Source organism: Brienomyrus brachyistius, chromosome 25 (assembly GCF_023856365.1).
Source record: "Brienomyrus brachyistius isolate T26 chromosome 25, BBRACH_0.4, whole genome shotgun sequence".
Classification (NCBI taxonomy): domain Eukaryota; kingdom Metazoa; phylum Chordata; class Actinopteri; order Osteoglossiformes; family Mormyridae; genus Brienomyrus; species Brienomyrus brachyistius.
The window spans coordinates 8,645,680-8,667,483 of NC_064557.1; the positions used below are offsets into that span (position 1 = coordinate 8,645,680).

A 21,804-nucleotide genomic window follows, 5' to 3' on the forward strand; every position below is an offset into this window, starting at 1 on the left:
TTAAGTTGTATGCAAAGTAAATTATTTATGCAATTAGAGGAAAGCTGCGAGTGCATGGTTTGACCGAATAATAAAATGTATGAACTAAAAATTCAAGTTTTTTTTTCTTAACTACAAAAAAATGAAATGTGTGAAATATTTGCTAAATATGTTCATAATATTTCTCAGGTAGCATCCAAGCAGACAAAATATTTTTAAAATAACACATAAACGCAACGTTTATTTTAAATTTGTTTATTCGTTCAAAAGTACCACTTCCCAGAGTGACATTCTTCTTGCGTGTTGTGAATTATAATAACTTTTCAAATCTTCCGTCACTCCTTGTAAACAGTCATTGATTTGAACACCACAGACAAAAAAATATGCCCCCCCACCCCCCAAAATTATAATTTTTTAAAAATCTGACTACGGACAATTGACATTAGTAGCCATTCCAACTGGTAAGGTCACTTGCTTAGTGGTTTTCTTTGGTAAACGAAATGTAATGTCCTTACTGTTATTTTATAGGATGCTAAACATAACGTTTGCTTTGTGACCTGAAATGCATTATGGGACTGGTGTCATGTAATTGACTGGCATGCATTATCACACCAAGATCAGGAGCGAAGGTCCTTATGCTCTGATAACGGGAGAGCTGCTTTGGACTGAGCCTGAATTTCGAAGGTCTAATAATTCTTGAGCAGCCAGGTGGGGGCAGCAACCCCGGAGTGAATGAAGTAGTTCCACCACCATGGCTTTCCCTGCCTCTCCTCGCCGTTCTCCCCCAGCTCGCTCAAAGTGTAGCGCTCAAACTGGTTGTAGGGGTCGAAGCGGTCGTAGGTGTCCACCGAGGGGAAGCTGTAGATGTCCGCGGGGGCCGCCCGTTCGAGTTTCCTCAGCACGAAGTCCACGCGGCCAGCCTTCTTCATGTGCCGAGGAAGGTGGACCTTCTTCATCACCCGCGCGTAGCCCGGGGCGGAGGCGGTGAGGATGTGTATGCCTGGATTTAACAGCCTCCAGTAGTCTCCGTCTTCCGCTAACAGATACGGTATTAAGTTAGGGTCTTTTGCCATTGTTCTGTCCCTCATGGTGTATAGGTTATAGTATATATCTAACATTTAAACAGGGAGCTAAAACAATGCTTCAGAAATCAGTATAACCTTATTCTAAAGATAGACTCATCTGAAAATAGAGTTTCAAGGGATGCAACGATCTACAGTCTAGCGATTCCATTTCTGATAATATTCTGTCAACCGTTAATGCATAGACAAAATCTACTTTCAGCAGGGATTACGGGTTATATTAAGCATGATAAAGGAATTAAATGTATGATGCAACATTACAATCAGCTTAAAGACAATTCCATAATTGTTGGAAGGTCTCGCACTTTTGAAAAACAAAAAAAAAAAACGACCATTTTCTTTCAAAAGTCTATACAGTGTACTACATTTTGCATGTTCCGAGTTTAGTGAAATTAATATTTCTTTAAGGACGTGAATATACTTAAGTAGTTTTTAAACGGTCCTACTCATGTAGCACTGCTACAGTGCTGTGGTGTGTAACAGCACCTCTCGACTACGACTGATCATCAGACTGGTTCCTAGTGCAAACACCCATCAGCATATTGCCAGTTACTGCAAGTCTGGTCGACTAAACAAATCTGAAACTGTTAATGTCTGATTCTCCTAGTGGCAGAAAACATCCACAAACAACGTGGAAAAAGCACAGAACCACAAGACAGATGTGATACCATCTTAAAGCTAAAACGGTTCTCTTTAAGGAAAAACAGGACTGAACACGGTCACAGAGACAGTATGAGATATATGAGCAGACCTATGATGTCCTGTCTGTTGGGAATTGTTGGGTCTCAGCAGGATGTACTATGTGTGGAGGTGCGGAGGTATTGGATCACAGTGGCTTAGAATGCACCGCTGTCCGTTCAGGTTCAGCTGTTACCGGTTGTGATGTCGTGCCGTATTCCTTTGACTGATATCCGTGTTCCCTTAATTCCGTTTCCATTCACATCCTTTACTATCCCCTTTATGCCTCTGTGGACCTGGAAGACAGTGAAGGGGTTATGGCAGCAGTGGTTGAGAATCTGTTCGGGTAGCGAGCCGGAAGCGAATGGCGCGCTAAATGACGCACCGACTCCATGAAGCTCAGCAGCGACTCTTTGTTGCGCTTCCACTCGGGATAAAGCTCCTCTTCGGTCGGGAACTTGTCACAGCCGAGCTCCACCGTGATCTCGAAGCAGTTTGTGTGAAGGTAGTTGAAGTCGGACATTCCTACGGAGAAACGACGACCGCGTGGCGTAAAAAGAGAAACGTAGCAAAACATTTTCCATCCATTTTCCAAACCGCTTATCCTACTGGGTCACGGGGGGGTCCGGAGCCAGCCCATGGCAGGGCACACTCACACACCACTCATGCACACATTCACACCTATGGGCAATCTAGCAACTCCAATTAGCCTCTGCATGTTTTTGAACTGTGGGGGGGGGGGGGACCGGAGTACCCGGAGGAAACCCCACGACGACATGGGGAGAACATGCAAACTCCACACACATGTGACCCAGGCGGAGACTCGAACCCGGGTCCCAGAGGTGTGAGGCAACAGTGCTAACCACTGCACCACCATGCCGCCCCAAATAATCCATCCATCCATTTTCCAAACCGCTTATCCTATTGGGTCGCGGGGGGTCCGGAGCCTATCCCGGAATCAATGGGCACGAGGCAGGGAACAACCCAGGATGGGGGGCCAGCCCATCGCAGGGCACACTCACACACCATTCACTCACACACCACTCACGCACACATGCACACCTATGGGCAATTTAGCAACTCCAATTAGCCTCAGCATGTTTTTGGACTGTGGGGGGAAACCGGAGTACCCGGAGGAAACCCCACGACGACACGGGGAGAACATGCAAACTCCGCACACATGTGACCCAGGCGGAGACTCGAACCCGGGTCCCAGAGGTGTGAGGCGACAGTGCTAACCACTGCACCACCATGCCGCCCCCGCCCCAAATAATATTATAATAATATTAATAATACGACTACACAAATACTTTCTTTGGATGGTCCGCCTGCAGAGTATTTGTAGCATTTTGAGAACTTAGCTCAGATTCAACAATCCAGCTGTTTTGCTGTCTGTAGATACTTATATAGAGCATATGTAACGATTCATGAACCCACATAGGATAATTTAATTGAATCTGACTACTGATATTGCATTAATTGTTGAAGCTCAACTAGTAAGTTATTGAAATGTTACTCTGAATGCCCTCCGTAGGCGGATAATCCTAATACAGTGTTACCGCTGCCGATAGTTCAGGTCACAGTTTATCTAATCGACGGTAGGAGGCTTTACTATTAAACTGACAGCTCACATGTGACCCCAGCAGAACCAACCTCCAGCAAAGCTGTACCACAGGGCTCCGTTAATGATGCCCCCTTTGCTGATGAAGGAGGCCCCGCATCTCTCCGTGTCTCTGTCCCCCATGGTCGGGTGGTTGTCCACATAAGTCCGAGCCATCTGCCTGAACACCTGTAGGGGGCAGCACACGTGTGCGCTTATGACTGCGCACATCCGATCCTCGGGGTAGGAACGTCACGTCACACCTCTCCTGCGACGGAGTGTCACCTGCTCATCGGGGGTGGGCGACAGCATCTTCGCTTCCTGAGGATGCTTGGACAAATCGAACGGATACGAGACAACCAGCTCGCCGCCGTGCAGGCTGGCCGACTGCACGAATGGGATCGACCGTACCCATTTCATCACTGCATACGTCTCTGGGGCAACCTGCACGACGTAAAACAAACCTGGAATTTAACTCAATCTCATCTGCTACCTTAAATTTGATGACACGTGTCAAACTTTGGGATACCAAGCACAGCAGCCCAAACATCGCTACTCCAAAAGGAGACCAGCTTTTTAAAATCACTTATTCCCAAATCAACATGCGCATCCTGACACAACAACCGAATTGCTCACTCATTGCAATAAAGGTAAATGCCTTTTCCTCATCTGGGTGACCTCAGTAAACCAAGATGGGTATTTTTCAGTGGCCCTCCCCTACCAGAGAAGGTTCTTTTCATGGTTTTGGTGAGAATCCAAGTAACAAAGACATTTGCATTATGACATCATGAGAACATCTAAACACAAGAATATAGCGCGTAAAGTACTGATAAAGTAATAAATACAAGGAAATAGAAAATGTAAATATAATCAGTTGTAAATAACTGAATAAATAACCCCGGTTGTTGCGTAACTGTACGTTTCTTCTGCTTGTTCAGGGGGCAGCACACTGCACTGCTTGGCGCTCGGTGGCGGATCAGGCAGCAGAATGGAAGGATGAGGCTGACAGGATGCAGAGTCGGGATTCAGCCCCAGGCAAAGCCGACACAAAAGTGCCCCTTGTTCACTTCTCCTTACCCTCAGCAGACATGATTCAGACGCAGGCTGGGCTCAGGTGTCTGACTGAACATAAATTCCAGGCCGGGGTGAACCATCAGCCTCCTGTTTTCAGATATCGGGGGTCCAATTACCGCCAGTTTGGGTTAATAATAAGACATGTAAAAGCCGCTGGGTGGTGTGATGCTCGGCAGCGTTCCGGGGTCCCAGAATCCCCGGGGTCTGATGTCTCCTGCCGATACACCTACCAGACGTCACTACCCAGAATGCATCTTCTGAAGCCCTCATGTTTTAAAGACCCCTTTACGTGAGCTGACAGATGATACTTGATGATAATTACTGGCCAAATCCCAAACTGGATCCTGGAGGAGGACTGGAGGGCCTCTTCTGCTCATGCTGGTTTTGCTGTGATTTCTGTTCTGGTTCCCATAACTACGTGTCCTGTACCGGGTTTCAGGCACAGGGCAGGGGGGACACCTTGGATAGGATGCCAGTCTATCGCAGGGCACACGCGCGGGCATACACACACACACATACACACACACACTCACACATACTCGTAAATCTTACATAAGCAGGACATACATACACACACACACACACGTCAGGTATACCTATCCTTATGGGGACCGCTCATTCACTTCTATGGGAAAAATGCTAACGCTAACTAAGACAACCTTAACCCCTACCCAGCCCTAACCATAACCATAAGCAAGCAAACAAAATTGTCTTTTGAGTTAAAATTTGGTCCCCACAATGTAATGTATACCTGGACCACACACACACACACACTCATACAGCTCCTATATTCCTAGCACTCATTTCGATGGGAATAACCCAAACTACGACGACCCTAACCCTTATTCAGCCCCAATCTCAACCGTAAGTAACCAAAAAAAAAACAAGACACTTGGCAAAAGTCACGGACTTTTTTTGAAATTTCGTTTCTCCTTGTGAGAACAGGCACAACTTAACTCCACACAGGAGGGGAAGAGGCAGGAACTAAACCACCATTCTGTCCTCCAAAGAGTCCCACAGTATTACACAAAAAAATCTAATTATAAAGAGATACAATTCATACCTTACCAAACCAGTAAGAGTCTGGGATCGGGATGTGGTCCGTGCGGTAATACTTGTTTCTACGACGACCGTAGAGGATGGACGTCAGGTCGGGGAAGTTCCGGTTTAGGTCTATGCTCTGGGCATTCCCACGTCCGCTGATCCATCCGTTATAGACCGGACCCTGCAAGTCCCACAGTGGGATGTTACCAAGGGGCGAGGGTGAGAGTCATTCAGGGGGCAGGGAGACCCTGAAATTCAGCACCTTGAAGGAGATGCGCCAGTATAGTAACTGACACGGTGGGCTGGGTTTAAAAACGTATGGGGGTGAGTCCCATGGCGCCTTGATTCCCACTCAAACCACTAACACATAAACCACCTGGCTAAACGGCAGACCGCAGCCTTCTGAAGGTAGCGAGGGAGGGTGAAGAAAGGCATTCTGGGAAGGATATTATTCCTTGCACGTTTTGAACTGGAGTGCCAGGGTTTGCTTTTCCGTTTGGTGCCAGATTACGGTAACAACGGAAACATCCGGAACGATGCGGTGACTCGTGTCTCTCAAAAGCTTAATTTGTCTGAGCGTGATGTGCGGCTTGGATGCTTTGCCAAACTCAGATAACCATCAACTGTTTTAGTAATTCCTGGCTTCTCACATGTGTCCTTGTTTAGAATTGGGGATTAAACATCCTCCGACTGCTTATGCTAGTCAGGGTCGTCTGGGGTCTATCCACATCCAAACAGCAGAATTTTCATTCCTAGTGTAAAACTGCTGACATATTACATCAGAAGAAAACTATTATTTACGTTGAAGTAATTACAAATGTAGCACTTAAATTATTATTATTAGTCTCTTGCTATTAGCATCTAATGATAGTACTCTACTATTAGTCCTCTACCATTAGTGTTTCATTGTTGTTATTAGTAATCTACTATTAGCATATGGAATTTGAAAGAGCAAAGAGAAAAGACCCAGAAATTTCTCCGTTAGTTGAAATCTACGTGGCCAACAGCCTTCCCACTCCCAGACGTTCTGAGGCACTTAACCTAGACTTCCATTTGTTCATTAATACAGCGTATCTGGTTTATGATCACGGCAGTCTCCGATTGGTTATGGAAATCTGTGGCATGTAAATCTTACCGTTAGCACATTTAATGACACCCAGACCAGGAAAGGTTAGGCTCGGCCTGCGGACGTCACAGTCTGGTAGTGGGCAGCCTTGTCTCAGCACTGGTTAAACTCCCAAGATTGAATCATGAAAACCGATATTTACTTCCTGGTTCTCTGGCTCATTGCTATCCTCTACCTCTGCAGCGGCCACCTCATAGCCATCGGGGTTCATGGAGGGCAGGATGTGGATGCGGGTGGTGTTGATCAGCGTCTGGATCCGCTCGTTGCCCAGTTGGTATTCAGAGCACAGGTACTGGGCCAGGTAGATGAGCAACTGCCTGCCCAGTACCTCATTCCCGTGCATGTTGCCCACAAATTTCATCTCCGGCTCCACTGAGGGCAGAGCATGTGGAGAATGAGGATCCATGAAACATACGTCAGGAAAACAAGAACTTCAAAATAACAGTCCACATACCGAGTATATGAAAGATTAAGAAGCATATAGGATAATAGCAGAATTAAACTCACAAAAAACATTGAAATCCATCAAATAATGTCATTTATTTAATGACAGGAAATTACATCACAAAAATAAAAAGGAAATCACACCATGCAACTACTAGGAATGTGAATCATTTTTGAAATGTGCCATAAATCCATGGTGGGGGGGGGATGGGGGGGGTGAAGATGCTACTGGAAGAAGTCACTCCATATTCCCCAAGAGTCTGTAGCTGAACAGTGCAGCAGTGTAGCGTCCTTACTGATTTTATTGAGTGATATATTTACATTTTTATGTCACTTTCCAAAGCAACATATAGGGCAGGACGGTTTGCGGTCAGGGAGGTGGATTCCCAAGCATTCAGCATCTTCTGAGATGCTCAGGTTAGGGGCCCTTCTCAGGGGCCCCAACATGGGCAGATCCCTTCTCAGGGGGCCCCAACATGGGCAGATCCCTTCTCAGGGGGCCCCACATGGGCAGATCCCTTCTCAGGGGGCCCAACATGGGCAGATCTCTTCTCAGAGGCTCAACATGGGCAGATCCCTACTCAGGGGCCCCCACATGGGCAGATCCCTTCTCAGGGGCCCCAACATGGATATTGTTACTCTGCAAACCATGGGATTACTCTATTAACCCTTCCTTATGAATCCAACCGCGAGGAAGGTCAGGAAGAAAGTCACTTACGAATATCATGCTGTCCGGGATTGTTGGAGAACTCGATGACCAGGAGGTCCTTCCCCTCGACACTGCGGCCGATGCTGTACGTCCTGGAGATGTCGGCGCACTTGGCGGCTGTCTTCTTCAGGATGTTGAACATCTGCGCGTTGGATTGATAGGTGAACTGGATGACGGTGGATGGCCCCCCAGGTGAGATCTCAGCCACAGCAACTTCCTGCTGAGCTGGACATCCAAATTCAGGGGGAAGGACAAGACAAATAAGAGAGCTTAGCTGAAGAACTATATTTCAAGATAACCAAATCGAGTTTTTAACAGACTGCAAACCTTTTTCACATTCCAGACATTTTCACTTTATAGCAAAGATGTTGTATATGTAAAAGCTACTTTTCTTTCCTCCAGAACATGTAAAACATGTGACTATATTCAACCAATTACAGATTCTCCATGGGACCTACCCCAAAGGTCAGTACAAATGGAAAATATTTATTTCATGACCCTGTAGCCAAATGTGCTTTAGAAAATAAAAACACAAAAGTAACAGCCCATATACTGTGTATATAAAATATTAAGAAGCACATATGATAATATATAGCAGAATTAAACTCCAAAAAAACATTAAAATCCATGAAATACTGTCATTTTTTTTTTAACAGTCAGGAAATGACATCATAAAACAACAGGAAATGACATCATGAAATGGCAGGAAACTAAGAGCAGCCTCGCCTAGATTTAGATAATTTTGCAATGCATCAATGGTGAGGGGTTGGCTCCAATGACCCCACCTCTGAGGGTCTCCAAGGGGTCATAGCAGCCCTCCTCCTCGCTGCCGAAGAAGCGGTCACAGTCCAGGAAGTAGGGCCAGGCCATGTCGATGCCCTCGAAGGCGTGCTCGCAGCCTCGTCGCACGGCCTCGCACGTGCTGCGGCACGGCTTGAGTGCGCGGCCATCCTGACAGCGGGGCGCCAGCACGGAGCAGCCCAGCATACGGATGTCCGGGGAGCACTCGCCCCGGAGCAGGGAGTGTACCACGCTCAGGAGCAGATACTCGGCCCCTGTCTCCGCCTCATGGCGTCCCCGGTGGTCCAGGAGGTTGGGAAAAGTGATCTTCTTGTAGGGCATGTCTTCGCAGTAGCCTAGCACCATGTCTGTGCACGTGCCTGGAAATGACAGGTATTCTGTGCTTGTGGGAGGAGGGGTGCGTGCCAATCAAGTGACTATTCGGCTTCACCGTAGGCATAATTTAGGCCAGATTAAAACAAAAAACATAAACAACTGCATTTTATGGATCCACAAGAGTCAATCAATTTGTTTTATAATATTACAATAATATACATTTTAAGGAAACACTTTTACCATTTTTCAAGCAAGTTATGGGTCTGTAAACCTGCACTGTGATCTTCGCAATATTAAAAATAAAACTGTGAAGCCGAATTAACAGCAACGCTTCCTTTAGAATTGACAAATATTTATTGGGCCCTATTAAAACATTTAATGTTGACTTAGGGAACAATTGCATGTTTGAAACATGCGATCAGGCCTTATAGTCAAAAAGAAATTTGAATTGCTGGCTGGCCAGTATCCCGGTGCCTCCACGTTTCTCAGAATGTCTCCAACAGAGGCGTTTTTACTGTTAGATTTGTGTCAGATCTGTGGATTGTAGATGGTTGGTGAGCAGCCCCCAAGCTGGCCTTGCCCTGGAGCACCAGCTCCCCCCGCAGAGCTATGCGGAGCAGGTTTCAGCTTGCTGTCGCTACCTGAAACCCTGTCACGCCCCGTCCTTGCAGGTACCACCTATTTAACGGACTGTGATAGTTTCCTGACCTTTACAAAGTTGCTAGCAGAATTTATCACACGCGCAGCTGATTTAAATAATTAAGTATGCAATTAATGCTTAGACAGGCGTGTGCAAAAGTCATTTCCAAGTCATGTACCCTAGAAGTGATTCTAATTACAGAAGTGGGTCTTACCCTATAATGGCTAAGTGTGCCTAATAAAGTGGCCACTGAGTAGGGCGACCATCCAGTGCATGTCGGGGGGGGGGGGGGGGGCGGGCACCACGAGCTACTTCAGGTTTTGCAAAACACTTTAAAACTGAAAGGCTCCTGTGCTTAGCTAATTAGTTCAATTCTTTTTGTGATTTTTACTATTTTGTTTCCTCGATTGAAAGACTCATCCAGCTGTTTCACATTAACACTAGTGACACGTGCATGATTATAGGAGACTGACCAATCAGCACACAGTGCTTAAGTAAAATGCAGGTCCTTTTAATTGAATATGTAGTATACAGACCCGGTTCTAGCCCACAGCATCCCTTCTCCTGACGTGGATTAGGTGATCACGCTGCACGATCGCCAAAAAGGTCTTACTAGAAACCATTTAATAGATACGACAGGAATGTTTTCTTTTTTTCAGAGAAACACCTACGTTTATCTTCTGCCGCAGGCCGGCACCGTCCTGAAAGAGATCAGAGTATTGAAAGATGAATGTTAAGCTGAGAGGGTGCAGTCTGACACTAGAGGGCAGGGCAATGCCATAAAATGTATTCGCTTCGAAACGTAAGAATAAGAAGAAGAACAAAACACAGCTGTTGGTGGAGAAATTCGCTGCGGTTCCTTTAATAGTCGAATCGCCAAAAGAGAAAATAGTTATTGTCAGAGAGTTAGTGTTTACACACGTCAGTGCTTTATTGGCACTTTCCTAATTATACTTTTCAATACTGCGGAATAAATCAAAACATGACTTAGTGTTATTTTTTATTTTGTTACTTTATCTGTCCCGAAAAAAACGCCATACTTTCAAACATCTCCACATACACGCTGGCATGTCGCTCAAAAGACTTATTGGGAAGAAAACTCACGTAATACATACGAACATTTCCGATTGGAGTATTAATAAGTACTTTACCTAGTCGATGGTCTTCGGGTTCGCATCGCGGCGGTGCGCCGCAAACAAGAGCAGATAAAACATTTAAGGCGAAGAGTGTGGAGATCATCTTCCTCCTTGGTTATATCCCATACGTGCTGTGCTGTGATGTGGCACTAAGCTCACGCTGTCCGCTTTAATTAGCTGCTACAGAGCATCCCCCCCATACCGCAAAAAGACGCTTGTATATTATTCTCAGATTTCAAATGAACAAAAAATGTAGACGTAGAGAGAGCTTTTCCAGTAGAGGTCTAGAAGTGCATGTTTATGTCTTGAGTTTTTTTCCAGTGTCTGTAATTGGGCTGGATATCGACGGCCCCCCTATTTCATACCAGGCTATACTAAACTTATTACTAACTTATTACTTACTAAACTCGTTTTTATAACTGAAGAAATAGCCTAAGTCTATCTTCTGTTATTAGACTTTAACGGTAGTAGACTATAATATTATTCATTTATAGGAATAATTTACCTATAACTCTAAATGTACTAAAACAATACGTAAGCTGCAAAGAGGAGAGGAAACTAAGGAGTGATTTGCATGTTTAGGAGGCCAAACTCCGCAAGAGACAGGATGCCAAGATTAGGCGTGTGTTGTTCACAGTGCGAAGTAAAAAGCGTGTAAAGCCCAAATATTTAAATATAAATGTAGGCCTTATCCACGGTAAGTTACGTGAGAAAACTCGATAAAACACTTCATGTAATGCTATAATACATGGAAAATGTTTAATATAAGATGATAATGCATCGAAAAATTTCATATACAATAAATGGACTGCCGGTGTCGCTACCTCAAACTGTCAGAGGCGAGGGGGTGGGGGGGGGGTGCCGTTAAAATTGTCGACGGGAGATTTTCGTTTACGCCCCCTCCCAAGATGCGACCCTTGCCAGGATGCGCCACTGATTATACTGCAACATATCGGACATATTGTTGCATTTCTTGAATTACTCCTAAATCCACGAGCCCTAATGTGTAAAAAGAAACCATGCATAGTAAACAATGATCCACTTCGACACGATGTAACTTTATTCAACAAATACCGCCATTAGTCTTCACATTCCGTAGTTTACATAAAGGCCGTATAACTATATCCACACTAACGACACAATTTAATATTCTCACTATTACATTCTCTTTCACCTGTTCAAACTGAACGATAAATCTATAAACTGAACTAGTATTATTTTATGAATGTCAACTCTGCATGAAAATATACACCTGGAGTGCGAATCCATATATAAGTAATGTGGCAGGTACTTCTTTAAATGACAGAAGTTAAAATACTACAAGGAAACACGTATTTTTCTTGGGGACTTAACCTAAACAACAGGGGGGAAGCGTATTATGTTATTCCATGGTGGAGATGAGTGATACCACCAAGATCAATGTTAAAGCACGTTTTTTGTTACTGAAATAGGCAAGACCTCTCATAATGTTTCTCACCTAATAGCAGTTAAGGGAGAGAGATTGAGTTGAATCTCGACGTGTGTATGATTATTATGTGCTGCCAATCACTCCGGTTCCCACACCTCATTGGTTGCTTCTCTTGCACCGCTGTCAGTGATTGATAGAGCATTGTAGTCCTGCCCATTCTGGATTATGAGGCTTAATTTCTCCTAACACTCTCTCTATGTGAACTGTGTACTGTCACAATGAGTGGCACGTAAAAATAGGTATTAAGCTGCACAAAGGGCTGTGTGTATCCGGAAATTCACCCCATTAGTAACTTTAATAACATAGATAACCCCTTTAATGTAGTTTTGATTGCTTTTCTGACCTTCTTGCTCCAGGATTGATACTTTGTTGTACTTCACTGACTACTGGGCAAGCGTAGCTATAAATAGCACTCACAGTTAATTAGTAGTTGGTCTAATAAGGCCCGGCGAATGGTTCCCCTCGAGAAGTGAAATCTCCACAGCTGTGCGTTTGATGCTCCTGGTAGCCGAGACAGTCCGTTCATTGTGCCGAGGAATCGATTAGCACCGTGAGCACTGTCCGTTTAACAGGCCTAATTACTGTGTATCTGTGCCCTCATCTCGATCCCTCTGAATGTGACCGGTGCAGTCCCACTGCTGCAAACCTCTCTTTGTTTCGCTTCTTGCAAATTCCCAAGATACTTACAAACGGGAGAATAAATTTGCATCATTCGGTTTTGGCACCAGGCCTGTCTGAAAAGCTGAAAGCGGTACATCGCCAAGGTAACCTTTGCTTTTGTGCTGCGTGTCCTTTTTGAAGGAATAATCCTTATAAACACATTCAGATTCAAGACAACTTATCAGACGGGGCTTAGGGCATGAGGATAATTAACCACGTACGGTCTCCGCGCAATTCACTTAAATAAAAAATATCGTAAATATTGGTATGAATATATAAATTAAATACTTTGTTGTTTGTTTTCCAGGAGTAGGAATTATTTGCCGATCATTTATACATCGTTTAAACTCCTTTCATTCAAAGTTTTTAGAGGCACAAATGACAATGGAGTAATACTTTACTCCTCCGTGAAAGAATGTTTGAAAAAAAAATCAGAGTCATTGTAGCATGTGAAATGAAATAGAGGCATCCGGAGTGCAGGTTTTCAAAGTTACATAAAAGTGCTTCGTAGCTCCATTAGCTGAACCGAGACCTAATCTCCACTGTAACGGAGTGCAAGTCCACAGAAACCATCTCGCAAGAGACCGTCAGAAGCGCCAGCTGTTATCTGCAGTTGTTGTTTGGAAACTCCACATGAAAAATGCATCAAAAACATACAAAACACACTTCAAAATTTGTTATCCACACTACTGTCTGAAAAACACTCAGAAAAAAAAAAAAGTTTTACGGGTACATAAAGGAAGAATGAGCAGCAATGTAATGGCAATGAGGAAGTGAACAAGCCGCCTTCTTTAGAGGAATGGGACACTCGTTGACTTCAGAGTGCACTGCTGTAATTGGCAGTTGTTTTGGGACGGCCTTCGCATTGCAGCACACGCTTTTGAAGACGTCCGATACGTATTTGAAACAACGTGGACCAGAGGACGCTGGTTCCATTGCAGGTTATCTACACAGTGGAGCACGGCTACATAGACACACAGAAATCTGGAATGTTACCGCGGGCCGCCGACGCCGTCCTCTAACACCGTGCCCCCTTCCCGGCCTTCGTCGCTTGGACCTCCTCTCACTCTGCTCCTCAGCTTATCCTCTGGAGGCAGCAGTCGTTTTCTGTGTCCAGTGAGCCACTGCGGCCCGACGAGGGGAGGAAATCCCTTCGCAGCAGCCGGTTGACAGCGTGCACCAGCACCTCCTTGTACTGCTGACGCAAGAGGGAGTAGACGAAGGGGTCGGTTGCGGCCTTGCTGTACGCCAGACACCTGCTGAGGATGCCCCAACGTCGGCTGACCTGCACGTGAGGCAGGAGCTCCACCAGCCTGTCAGAGGGGCGGAACACAGTGAGGTCACCTGTTAAACCAGGAGGCCTATAAACCTGCCTCATTACATATAATCAGCGCCTCGAATCAATCTTGTTCATTCATGAGTCCAGTTCACGGTATGAAGTCTAGCCTCATTTCACATGCCAGTCAATTTAAGTGATAGACTGGGGGGCGGGGGGAGGAGGGGGGTTTGAACAGCTGTCTTAAAGGTTACCCCAAAAACCTACACACACACTGGCCCTTTGCGGATAAGATTGGCCACCCCTGCGATAGACTGTTCAGTGACTGTGTGTCTGACAATCCAGTTACTGCAACATGCCAATAAATTTTTCCTCATAAACAATATACTTGTTAGATGTTGTATGTTTTATGACAAATGAGCAGTCGGACATCAGGAATGTTCAGTTTTACCGCCGTTATTAGTTTCCCTTATACTTACCGCGTGGTAACATAAGGAGCGAAGCAGAGGATAAACGATCCAATGAATACGGCAATTTTCCTAGTCGCTCGCTGTTTTCTTCTTTTTTGCTCGGCGAGGCAGCGCTGTTTGACACTGAAAGAATCGTGAACACGAGATAAGATACTTTTGAAGGCGCAAACACATTTCAAAATCTAAATGTAGTCATTAAAACATTGATTAGGGATGTTTAAACTCCAGGTGTATCACCACGCGCGTAACTTTCACTATTTTGCAGTTCTGAAGCAATCCCTTCAGTCACATGAAAATAAATAATAATAATTTTTAAAATCGCGAAAGTACCTTGGTTGAATATCTACCAGCAAGAGCAAGGTTTGCACGGTTATAATGTCTATCCTCTTGCAGTGAAACCGAGCAACTTTTAAGACTTTTATGTACGTAAAGCATAATATGAGCAAGGAAAGAGCGAAGCTTGTAGCGTGGAAAGCGATGGTGAACACGGTATACTTTATCCTGGCGCTCTCTTCTTTTAATCTCAAGGTACACGATGCGTATGCATGGCTGTAGTCAACCCAAGAGAAGATCACCGCGACCAGGGAAAATGTGAGTGAATGGAGCCAGCAGTAACACACCAGGACGGCTGCGTCCTTGTATTGCATTTTGCGGGTGTAACTCAGGGGGAAAACAACAGCGATCCACCTGTCGATGCTTAGAGATGCCATGGTTAGCATCGTATTTGCCGTCAGGAAAGTCTCAAGGAAGCTCACAGCGTGGCACATCGGGTCCCCGAACGGCTTCTGGCTCGTAATGACACCCAGAAACGTCGATGGCATGTTTAAAACGGTCATGATTATATTGCAGAATGACAGGTTCAAGATGAAGACGCCAGGAACTTGTCTTCGGATCTCGGCACTGTTCATAAAGCATATCAGCACTAAAAAGTTAGACAACAGAGACACAATAGCCACCAAAATAATAAACAGTGCCAAAAGGATATCTGCTAAGTCCATCTCTCAGCGCAAAGTTTCCACGATCGTATGCTTAACTTGTCGAAATGCATCCATTATGCCTTCCTGCGTGTTTCATCCCCTTAATCACTTCTCACAGTTTGCACACTGTAATTTTTATTACTGCTGTCATCTCATCCTTAGGTTGGAGCTCTCCAGCGTGCTGAATCCCGAATCCCTTCTTTGCAATTGCACCATTCCTCTCTGCAGATGAATCTTCGCGCACAATATGCATACCTCACACTGTATTCCACAGTATTGCCGAATTCCTCTCCGGTTATGGCTGCTGTAGCCAGAAAAGCGGCACAAGCTGGTTTAACATGCGTGCTGCTGCAGGTCATGCGCAAGAGAGGGCGACTGGCGAGGCGCATTCCTCTCCACGCAATGGTGCGCTGATCTTAGGTGGCGATTAATAATATAATAATCCGATTTATAGGTCTTTGTGAATCCTGGCCCAGATATTCCAGTATTTAATGGTGCATAAAATCCAGCTTTGTTGACTATGACAGGTTTATGGCAGGTTTTGGAAAACAAGGCATTTTAAAAAAGGCAGGACAAAATAGTAAACGCTCTCCTCTAATTTTATGCTTAAGGACACGAGTAATGAAACATTACGGCCACACCTCTCTTCCTGTGTGGAAAAAAAAGGATCACAGACATGGAAATTCAAAAGAATGACAGCAATGCACATTAAGGTGACCTTCACAGGTTAACAGTTAAAAATTAAAGTGTTCACATATATACACACAGAAGACTTAAAGCAGTACCGGTCCTAACCGATGTGGCGCCCTAGGCGAGAATTACCGCCGGCGCGCCCCCGGGCTTGAGGCAAAGACAAATTGCCCTGTCTCATTTTATGTTTGTCTCAAATCTGTGTACAGCTGATTTTGTTTTTTGGAAACTGTAATGATAATAATAATTAATAATAATAATTATGAAGTTCTTTCCTGTTGTGCTAAAAGGGTTACCTATACTGCCTTTTGTAGTCTATTTAGCTACTGTTATACTTAATGTACGTTTTTATGGATGTAAAGAGCTGGAAATGCACTGGCATGACTAACCCAGATATAATGCTTGTGCTTAAAGCATACAGTCTCCCTCGTAGAATATTAACTTAGACCTATAACAGAATTCTAGGCTAAAATGTGGTTTTTGAAACAGGGTAGGAACCGACGACAAATGCCAATCGCTGTATAGACGGCGACTAGAGTATGTCAGCAAAAGATAGCAGAGAGGGCTGGTCAATCCTTTGGGTGATGTAGGCAGCCGACTGGGGGGGGGGGGGGGGGGGAGGGTTAGCAGAAGGTTGATTGACATGTAAGTTCTCAGTATTCTTGTTTATACTACATTCAGAAATTGAGCAATACACTAAGTTCTGCTATCTTTGTTTCCAGAACATAGACATTGACGTTTTGTGGTTATAATTCTCATTCTAACAGCCACTATTTCTGTGAATTATGGATGGTGGACATTTTTAGACTTTCTAAAGTCGTGAAGTTATGTTAACCTTGGCTTGAGTTTGCTGCTTATGTCAAAAGATCTTATCCCAGTGATTGTGAAGGCTTGTCTATTTGTCTCAAGATCCCCATATCACTACATCAACTTTTTATTTACCTGTAACGTTATTTATATAAATCTGAAGGATGGGGCGGCATGGTGGCGCAGTGCTTAGCGCTGACACTGTTGCCTCACACCTCCGGGACCTGTGTTTGAGTCTCCACCTTGGCCCCATGTGGGTGCCTTGTGTCCATAGCCTGTAGGACCAGTTTCAGATCATCCACAGCCCTGAATAATACAAGCAGTTACAGTAAAGGGATGGATAGAAAATATGAGGGTTAGTGGTCACATTTGGATTTATTGGTAACTGTACAGTAGATTATCTCGTAGCAGACTAAGTCCATCCATTCCTCCCCTTGACGCCGGCCTGCTCCAAATTGCAAATGCTGTGCTATACCATGTTGTTATATTTTTAAGTGGAAAAAACCCTCCCACGTATTGGATATTTTTGTTCTTGCCGTCTTCGGTATGTGTCCCTTTGCCGTCTCCATCGTTTAAAGTTGCATGTGTCTGCATGATAAGCGATTCCTTGTTTTACTGCGCAAAGAGACAATAAATGGTTTTGCCCCCTTCCTGTAACGTACTGCATTCTTGCGAAAAATTATATATGAACATCATTTAAGTAAACAAAGCATTGGCAATTAAAAACGAAAGTTTTACGTAATCGGAATCGACTTCGTCGACTTATCGTTGCGGTGATACCGAGTTGAGCTTATACAGGGAACTTTTATTTATTATAATCGATGACTCCGAGCTTAATTGTTGAGCAGTGAAACACGTTACGTTTGCAGCGGCACAGTCTGAAGTGCCGTTTCACTGTACCGCACACATACAGGACAACGAGGGGCAGTAGGACCCGCTTAGCAAAGCCCGATACCCTACTGAGGCCGTATCAGTCTTAAACGTGACCAATCCCTGAGGGAACGAGGCGTCTTATCTCTTTTCTCGACCTTTTCATTCGCCCACCATCACGTGCCGTCTTCAATGGTGAGTGTGATATATTCTCTGTTGTGAATGATAGGGGTAAAATGTGATGTTCACTCTTATGCAATGTAAAGTTCTCTGGAAAAGAATTAACCCCCACGAAGACAATACGTTTAGTCCGAAGTCATTGTGTATTGTTTATTTAAGAGACTGAAGGAAAACAGTTATAGTTATATTACAATAGCACGTACGGAAATGGGCTTTGTGTTTAGATCAGACTTTCATACTGTTAGAGAACTTACTTTTATTATTTTAAAATGTATTTCATTTATATATTAAAATTTTTCATTCTACCTTGCACAGTAATACTGGTAGTTACTGTTTGTAATTCATAGCGAACCAATTAGATAGCCAAATATCCGAAAGACCTATGAAAATTCCTACTTTTTTCATGCCGAATAAACAAAACAGACATTCTCTACAGCTGAGTCATCTAAGTCTAATCGCTGGCAGCTTATTTATCCAAAGCTCTGGGGGGAACTTCATCCAAGAAATCTTATCCTGAGTTCAGTGTTTTGCTATGAAATGCACCATACATGAAGCATCCTTGTTTGCATTCAAAATAAATTTGTCCAAGAAAACACTTTTTTAAAAGACCCGGAGTGACTCATAACACAGGCAGGGTTCCATGTGGTTAGAACATTAATACCCACCAATCAGTTCTGGGAGTGCAGCTTGTAGTACATATCTAGCAGCGTTCTCACGCTTTAGGTATGTTATCAAACCTCCGCCTGGCTTATGGGTGTAAAACATTGGGGGTGGGGTGAGGAACTGTAGATTTAAAAGATTCTTCTGCTTGAAAACCCCAAACACACGTACGGTATATTTTAAAGTAGATAGGCTCCATCTTGTTGTAAGACCAGGCATTGCATATGTATTACAAGAATCTCCTGAGGCAGAAACACGAGTCATGAATAACTCTTTTTTTGAACTGCAAAATGAATGTGTTGATATGTTGATTCCGACTTTAAGGTTACTTTTTTTCTTTGAGTAACGATTCAAATGGCCAAGAAACGAACACTTACGCAGGTCAACAGGGGCTGGACAATGACAGTGAAACACCTTGGGAGATGATCAGTTTCATTTTCATGTCACCAGTCTTGCTGGTGTATTGGTGTATCATCATCCTGATACACGGCACCATCTTCAGAGTACAATGTTAGAACCATCGGGTGACCATGGTTCTCCAGAATGGTTTGGTAGTTCTAGGTAGTGATGCAGCCATCTAGAACAAGTAGTGGGCCTAGGGAATGCCATGGTATTGCAGCTCACACCAATCACCCCCGTGCTGCACTCTGGGTACACAGCGGTCTGGGTGATAAGCCTCTTTGGGGCTTCTCCACACTGCAACTCAGACAGTGAAGGTGGCCTCATCAGAGATCAATACACGCTTCACATTGTCCACGGCCCAAGATTTGCACTGTTGGCCTCATTGAATCCAACGTTTGGCATCGGCATGAGTGACCAAAGGTTTGGCTGTAGCAGCCCAACCATGAATATTGACCCTGTGAAGCTCTGGACGAACGGTTCTGGTGGAACCAGGAGAGTCAAGGTGCACATTTAATTCTGCAGTGAGCTGGGCAGCTGTGGTTTTATGATTTTGGATACAATCCAGGTTCCTACCCTCCTGTCAGACAGCCTCCTTTTGCATCCACAGTTATTCTTGTTGGATGGGGTCCATCTTTTACCTTCACCTACTGTGGCTCCCGATGTACGACAAAGGCCTGCTGTCCTGGTCACAGCTGCGCCAGTGAGACGCACACCAACAATTTGTCCAGTTTTGAACTCTGATATGTCTCCCATTATGCTGTGTAGACGGCAATGTGTTATGTACAGCTGTGCTATTGCCCTGCTAATTCAACCTTCACACTCTGCTCTTACTGATGGGATTTGCAATCAGTGAAGATTGACCACCAGGCTGTGCATTCAGCACTGTGCAAAGGTCTTAGGCAGTCAAAAGGAATGTTTAAAGCTGTGTATCTGAGTAATAAGGGTATATCTGCTGAGAACAAAGTAACACAGTTTAACATTACGGTAAGGTAAGGTAAGATAAGGTAAGGTAAGGTAAGATAAGGTAAGGTAAGGTAAGATAAATTAAGGTAAGATAAGGTAAGGATCATGCACTGATTACAGCGTGTTGCCGCACCCACCACACGTCAAACCACCTCAGGGATGAGAACCTGAGTGCAGCCATGGGGCAGGTGATACCTCAGCATCACATTAGTCCAAATGGACCAGTGAACGAGTCTATCAGAGTTACATTTTTTTGTTTCTGAACTTCTTACCTTCACCTTGGCTGCCATAACTATGCAGTGACTATTTTCACTGGAGGCATAAGCATCAGAGAGGGAGACCTTGTTCAGAGACACACTGTCCAATCATTGTTTGCCATTTTGCTGCCTTAATTCCTGGAATCCATCCAATCATTCATCTCGGTGGCAGTGATTCTCTCAGGCCGATGTATGTCACAGAGGCACCGGTGTTGTCTTCTTCTCGGTTAATATGGCACAGTGTTTGATCACTGCACAAGCTGAAGAAAAAGGGAACATGTTCCTGAAGACGTTCTGATCCTCAGACATTTCTCTGGATATTCGCTGAATGCCCCCCTCCCCCCCCCCCCCCCCCCCCCGCCCGCCCCCCAGTCCTTCTCATATTACCTGTTTTAGGCCAACGCAGTGTAACTTTGTTCTCAGAAAGCAGACTGAAAGGCCATTTTGTTCTGGGAAAGCACTCGACGTGCTGGGAATCTGGTACCGTGGCCTCGGGGCAGGTTTCACGCAGTGATGGGAAGGGCAGCAGGGAGTCGGGGGTCGCTGGGGGGGAATCCGCTGCCGATGCCGAGTTGCGCAATGTTGCGAATTCATCAAATGCTCCTCTTAGCTATCGATCTTCTTCTGGCTTATTTCCACCTGGATGAGACGCCCGCAGATGTAGCTCCGCCCATCAAAGCTATAGGGATTTATCCCCCCCCCCATTAAAGTCAGGATGTGTAAGCTTTTTACTGTCAGGCTCAAACCTCCAAGCCACACCTCAAACACCAAGAGCCCCCTGAATCGATATAGGGCAGTGCCCCCCCTTCCCCTCCTGAGTCCTCCCTGTCTACTTGTCAAGAATAAATCACTTCGTCATTCCTTGATTTTCCCATCTAAGCTAGAGTGGCTAATTTTGAGAATCGCAAGAATTCATGAAGAGTCGACCTGGTGGTGATGGTCGTGAAAAACTTCTCTTGACAAATTTTATCATTGGGACACCCCCCCATACACACACACACACACACACACACACACACACACACACACACACACACACACACACACACATTTTAACATCGCTGCTCCCTCTCCAGGGCCCCAAGGAAACTGTCCCACTCCAGTGTTGTGTCCTAATGTCCGTCTATCAGTGTGGATGTGGTCCTTCCATCTATCGATGTGGATGTGTTCTGTCTGTTCGTCTATTAATGTGGATGTGTTCTATCTGTCTATCGATGTGGATGTGTTCCTTCCATCTATCGATGTGGATGTGTTCTGTCTGTTCATCTATCAATGTGGATGTGTTCTGTCTGTCTATCGATGTGGATGTGTTCCTTCCATCTATCGATGTGGATGTGTTCTGTCTGTCTATCGATGTGGATGTGTTCTGTCTGTTCGTCTATTAATGTGGATGTGTTCCTTCCATCTATCAATGTGGATGTGTTCTATCTGTCTATCGATGTGGATGTGTTCTGTCTGTCTATCGATGTGGATGTGTTCCTTCCATCTATCGATGT

The 21,804-nt window shown here is 44.7% G+C and overlaps 2 protein-coding genes across 4 annotated transcripts; both read right to left on the reverse strand.

Annotated features, from left to right (window-relative positions):
- Positions 1 to 218: 218 nt before the first annotated feature.
- cpz (carboxypeptidase Z) lies at positions 219 to 11,185 on the reverse strand. 3 transcript variants are annotated; one of them, XM_048995807.1, is made up of 11 exons: positions 10,644 to 11,185; positions 10,164 to 10,193; positions 8,522 to 8,896; positions 7,746 to 7,961; positions 6,726 to 6,955; positions 5,477 to 5,638; positions 3,625 to 3,783; positions 3,393 to 3,528; positions 2,125 to 2,264; positions 1,936 to 2,035; positions 219 to 1,015 (listed from the first exon to the last, which is right to left on the reverse strand). In XM_048995807.1, the coding sequence occupies exons 1-11, from the start codon at positions 10,729 to 10,731 to the stop codon at positions 666 to 668; spliced, it is 1,986 nt and encodes a 661-aa protein (XP_048851764.1). In that variant the 5' UTR covers positions 10,732 to 11,185; the 3' UTR covers positions 219 to 665. The 3 variants fall into 3 exon arrangements, with proteins under 3 accessions (XP_048851764.1, XP_048851765.1, XP_048851766.1); XM_048995808.1 differs by having other exon boundaries at positions 6,759 to 6,955; positions 10,644 to 11,184; XM_048995809.1 differs by lacking the exons at positions 10,164 to 10,193; positions 10,644 to 11,185 and adding an exon at positions 9,333 to 9,760.
- A 1,230-nt stretch (positions 11,186 to 12,415) lies between these two features.
- Positions 12,416 to 15,828, reverse strand: gpr78a (G protein-coupled receptor 78a). Its single transcript, XM_048995811.1, has 3 exons — positions 14,833 to 15,828; positions 14,512 to 14,625; positions 12,416 to 14,069 (listed from the first exon to the last, which is right to left on the reverse strand). Exons 1-3 carry the CDS (start codon positions 15,498 to 15,500, stop codon positions 13,832 to 13,834), a joined length of 1,020 nt encoding a protein of 339 aa, XP_048851768.1. The 5' UTR covers positions 15,501 to 15,828; the 3' UTR covers positions 12,416 to 13,831.
- Positions 15,829 to 21,804: the final 5,976 nt, after the last annotated feature.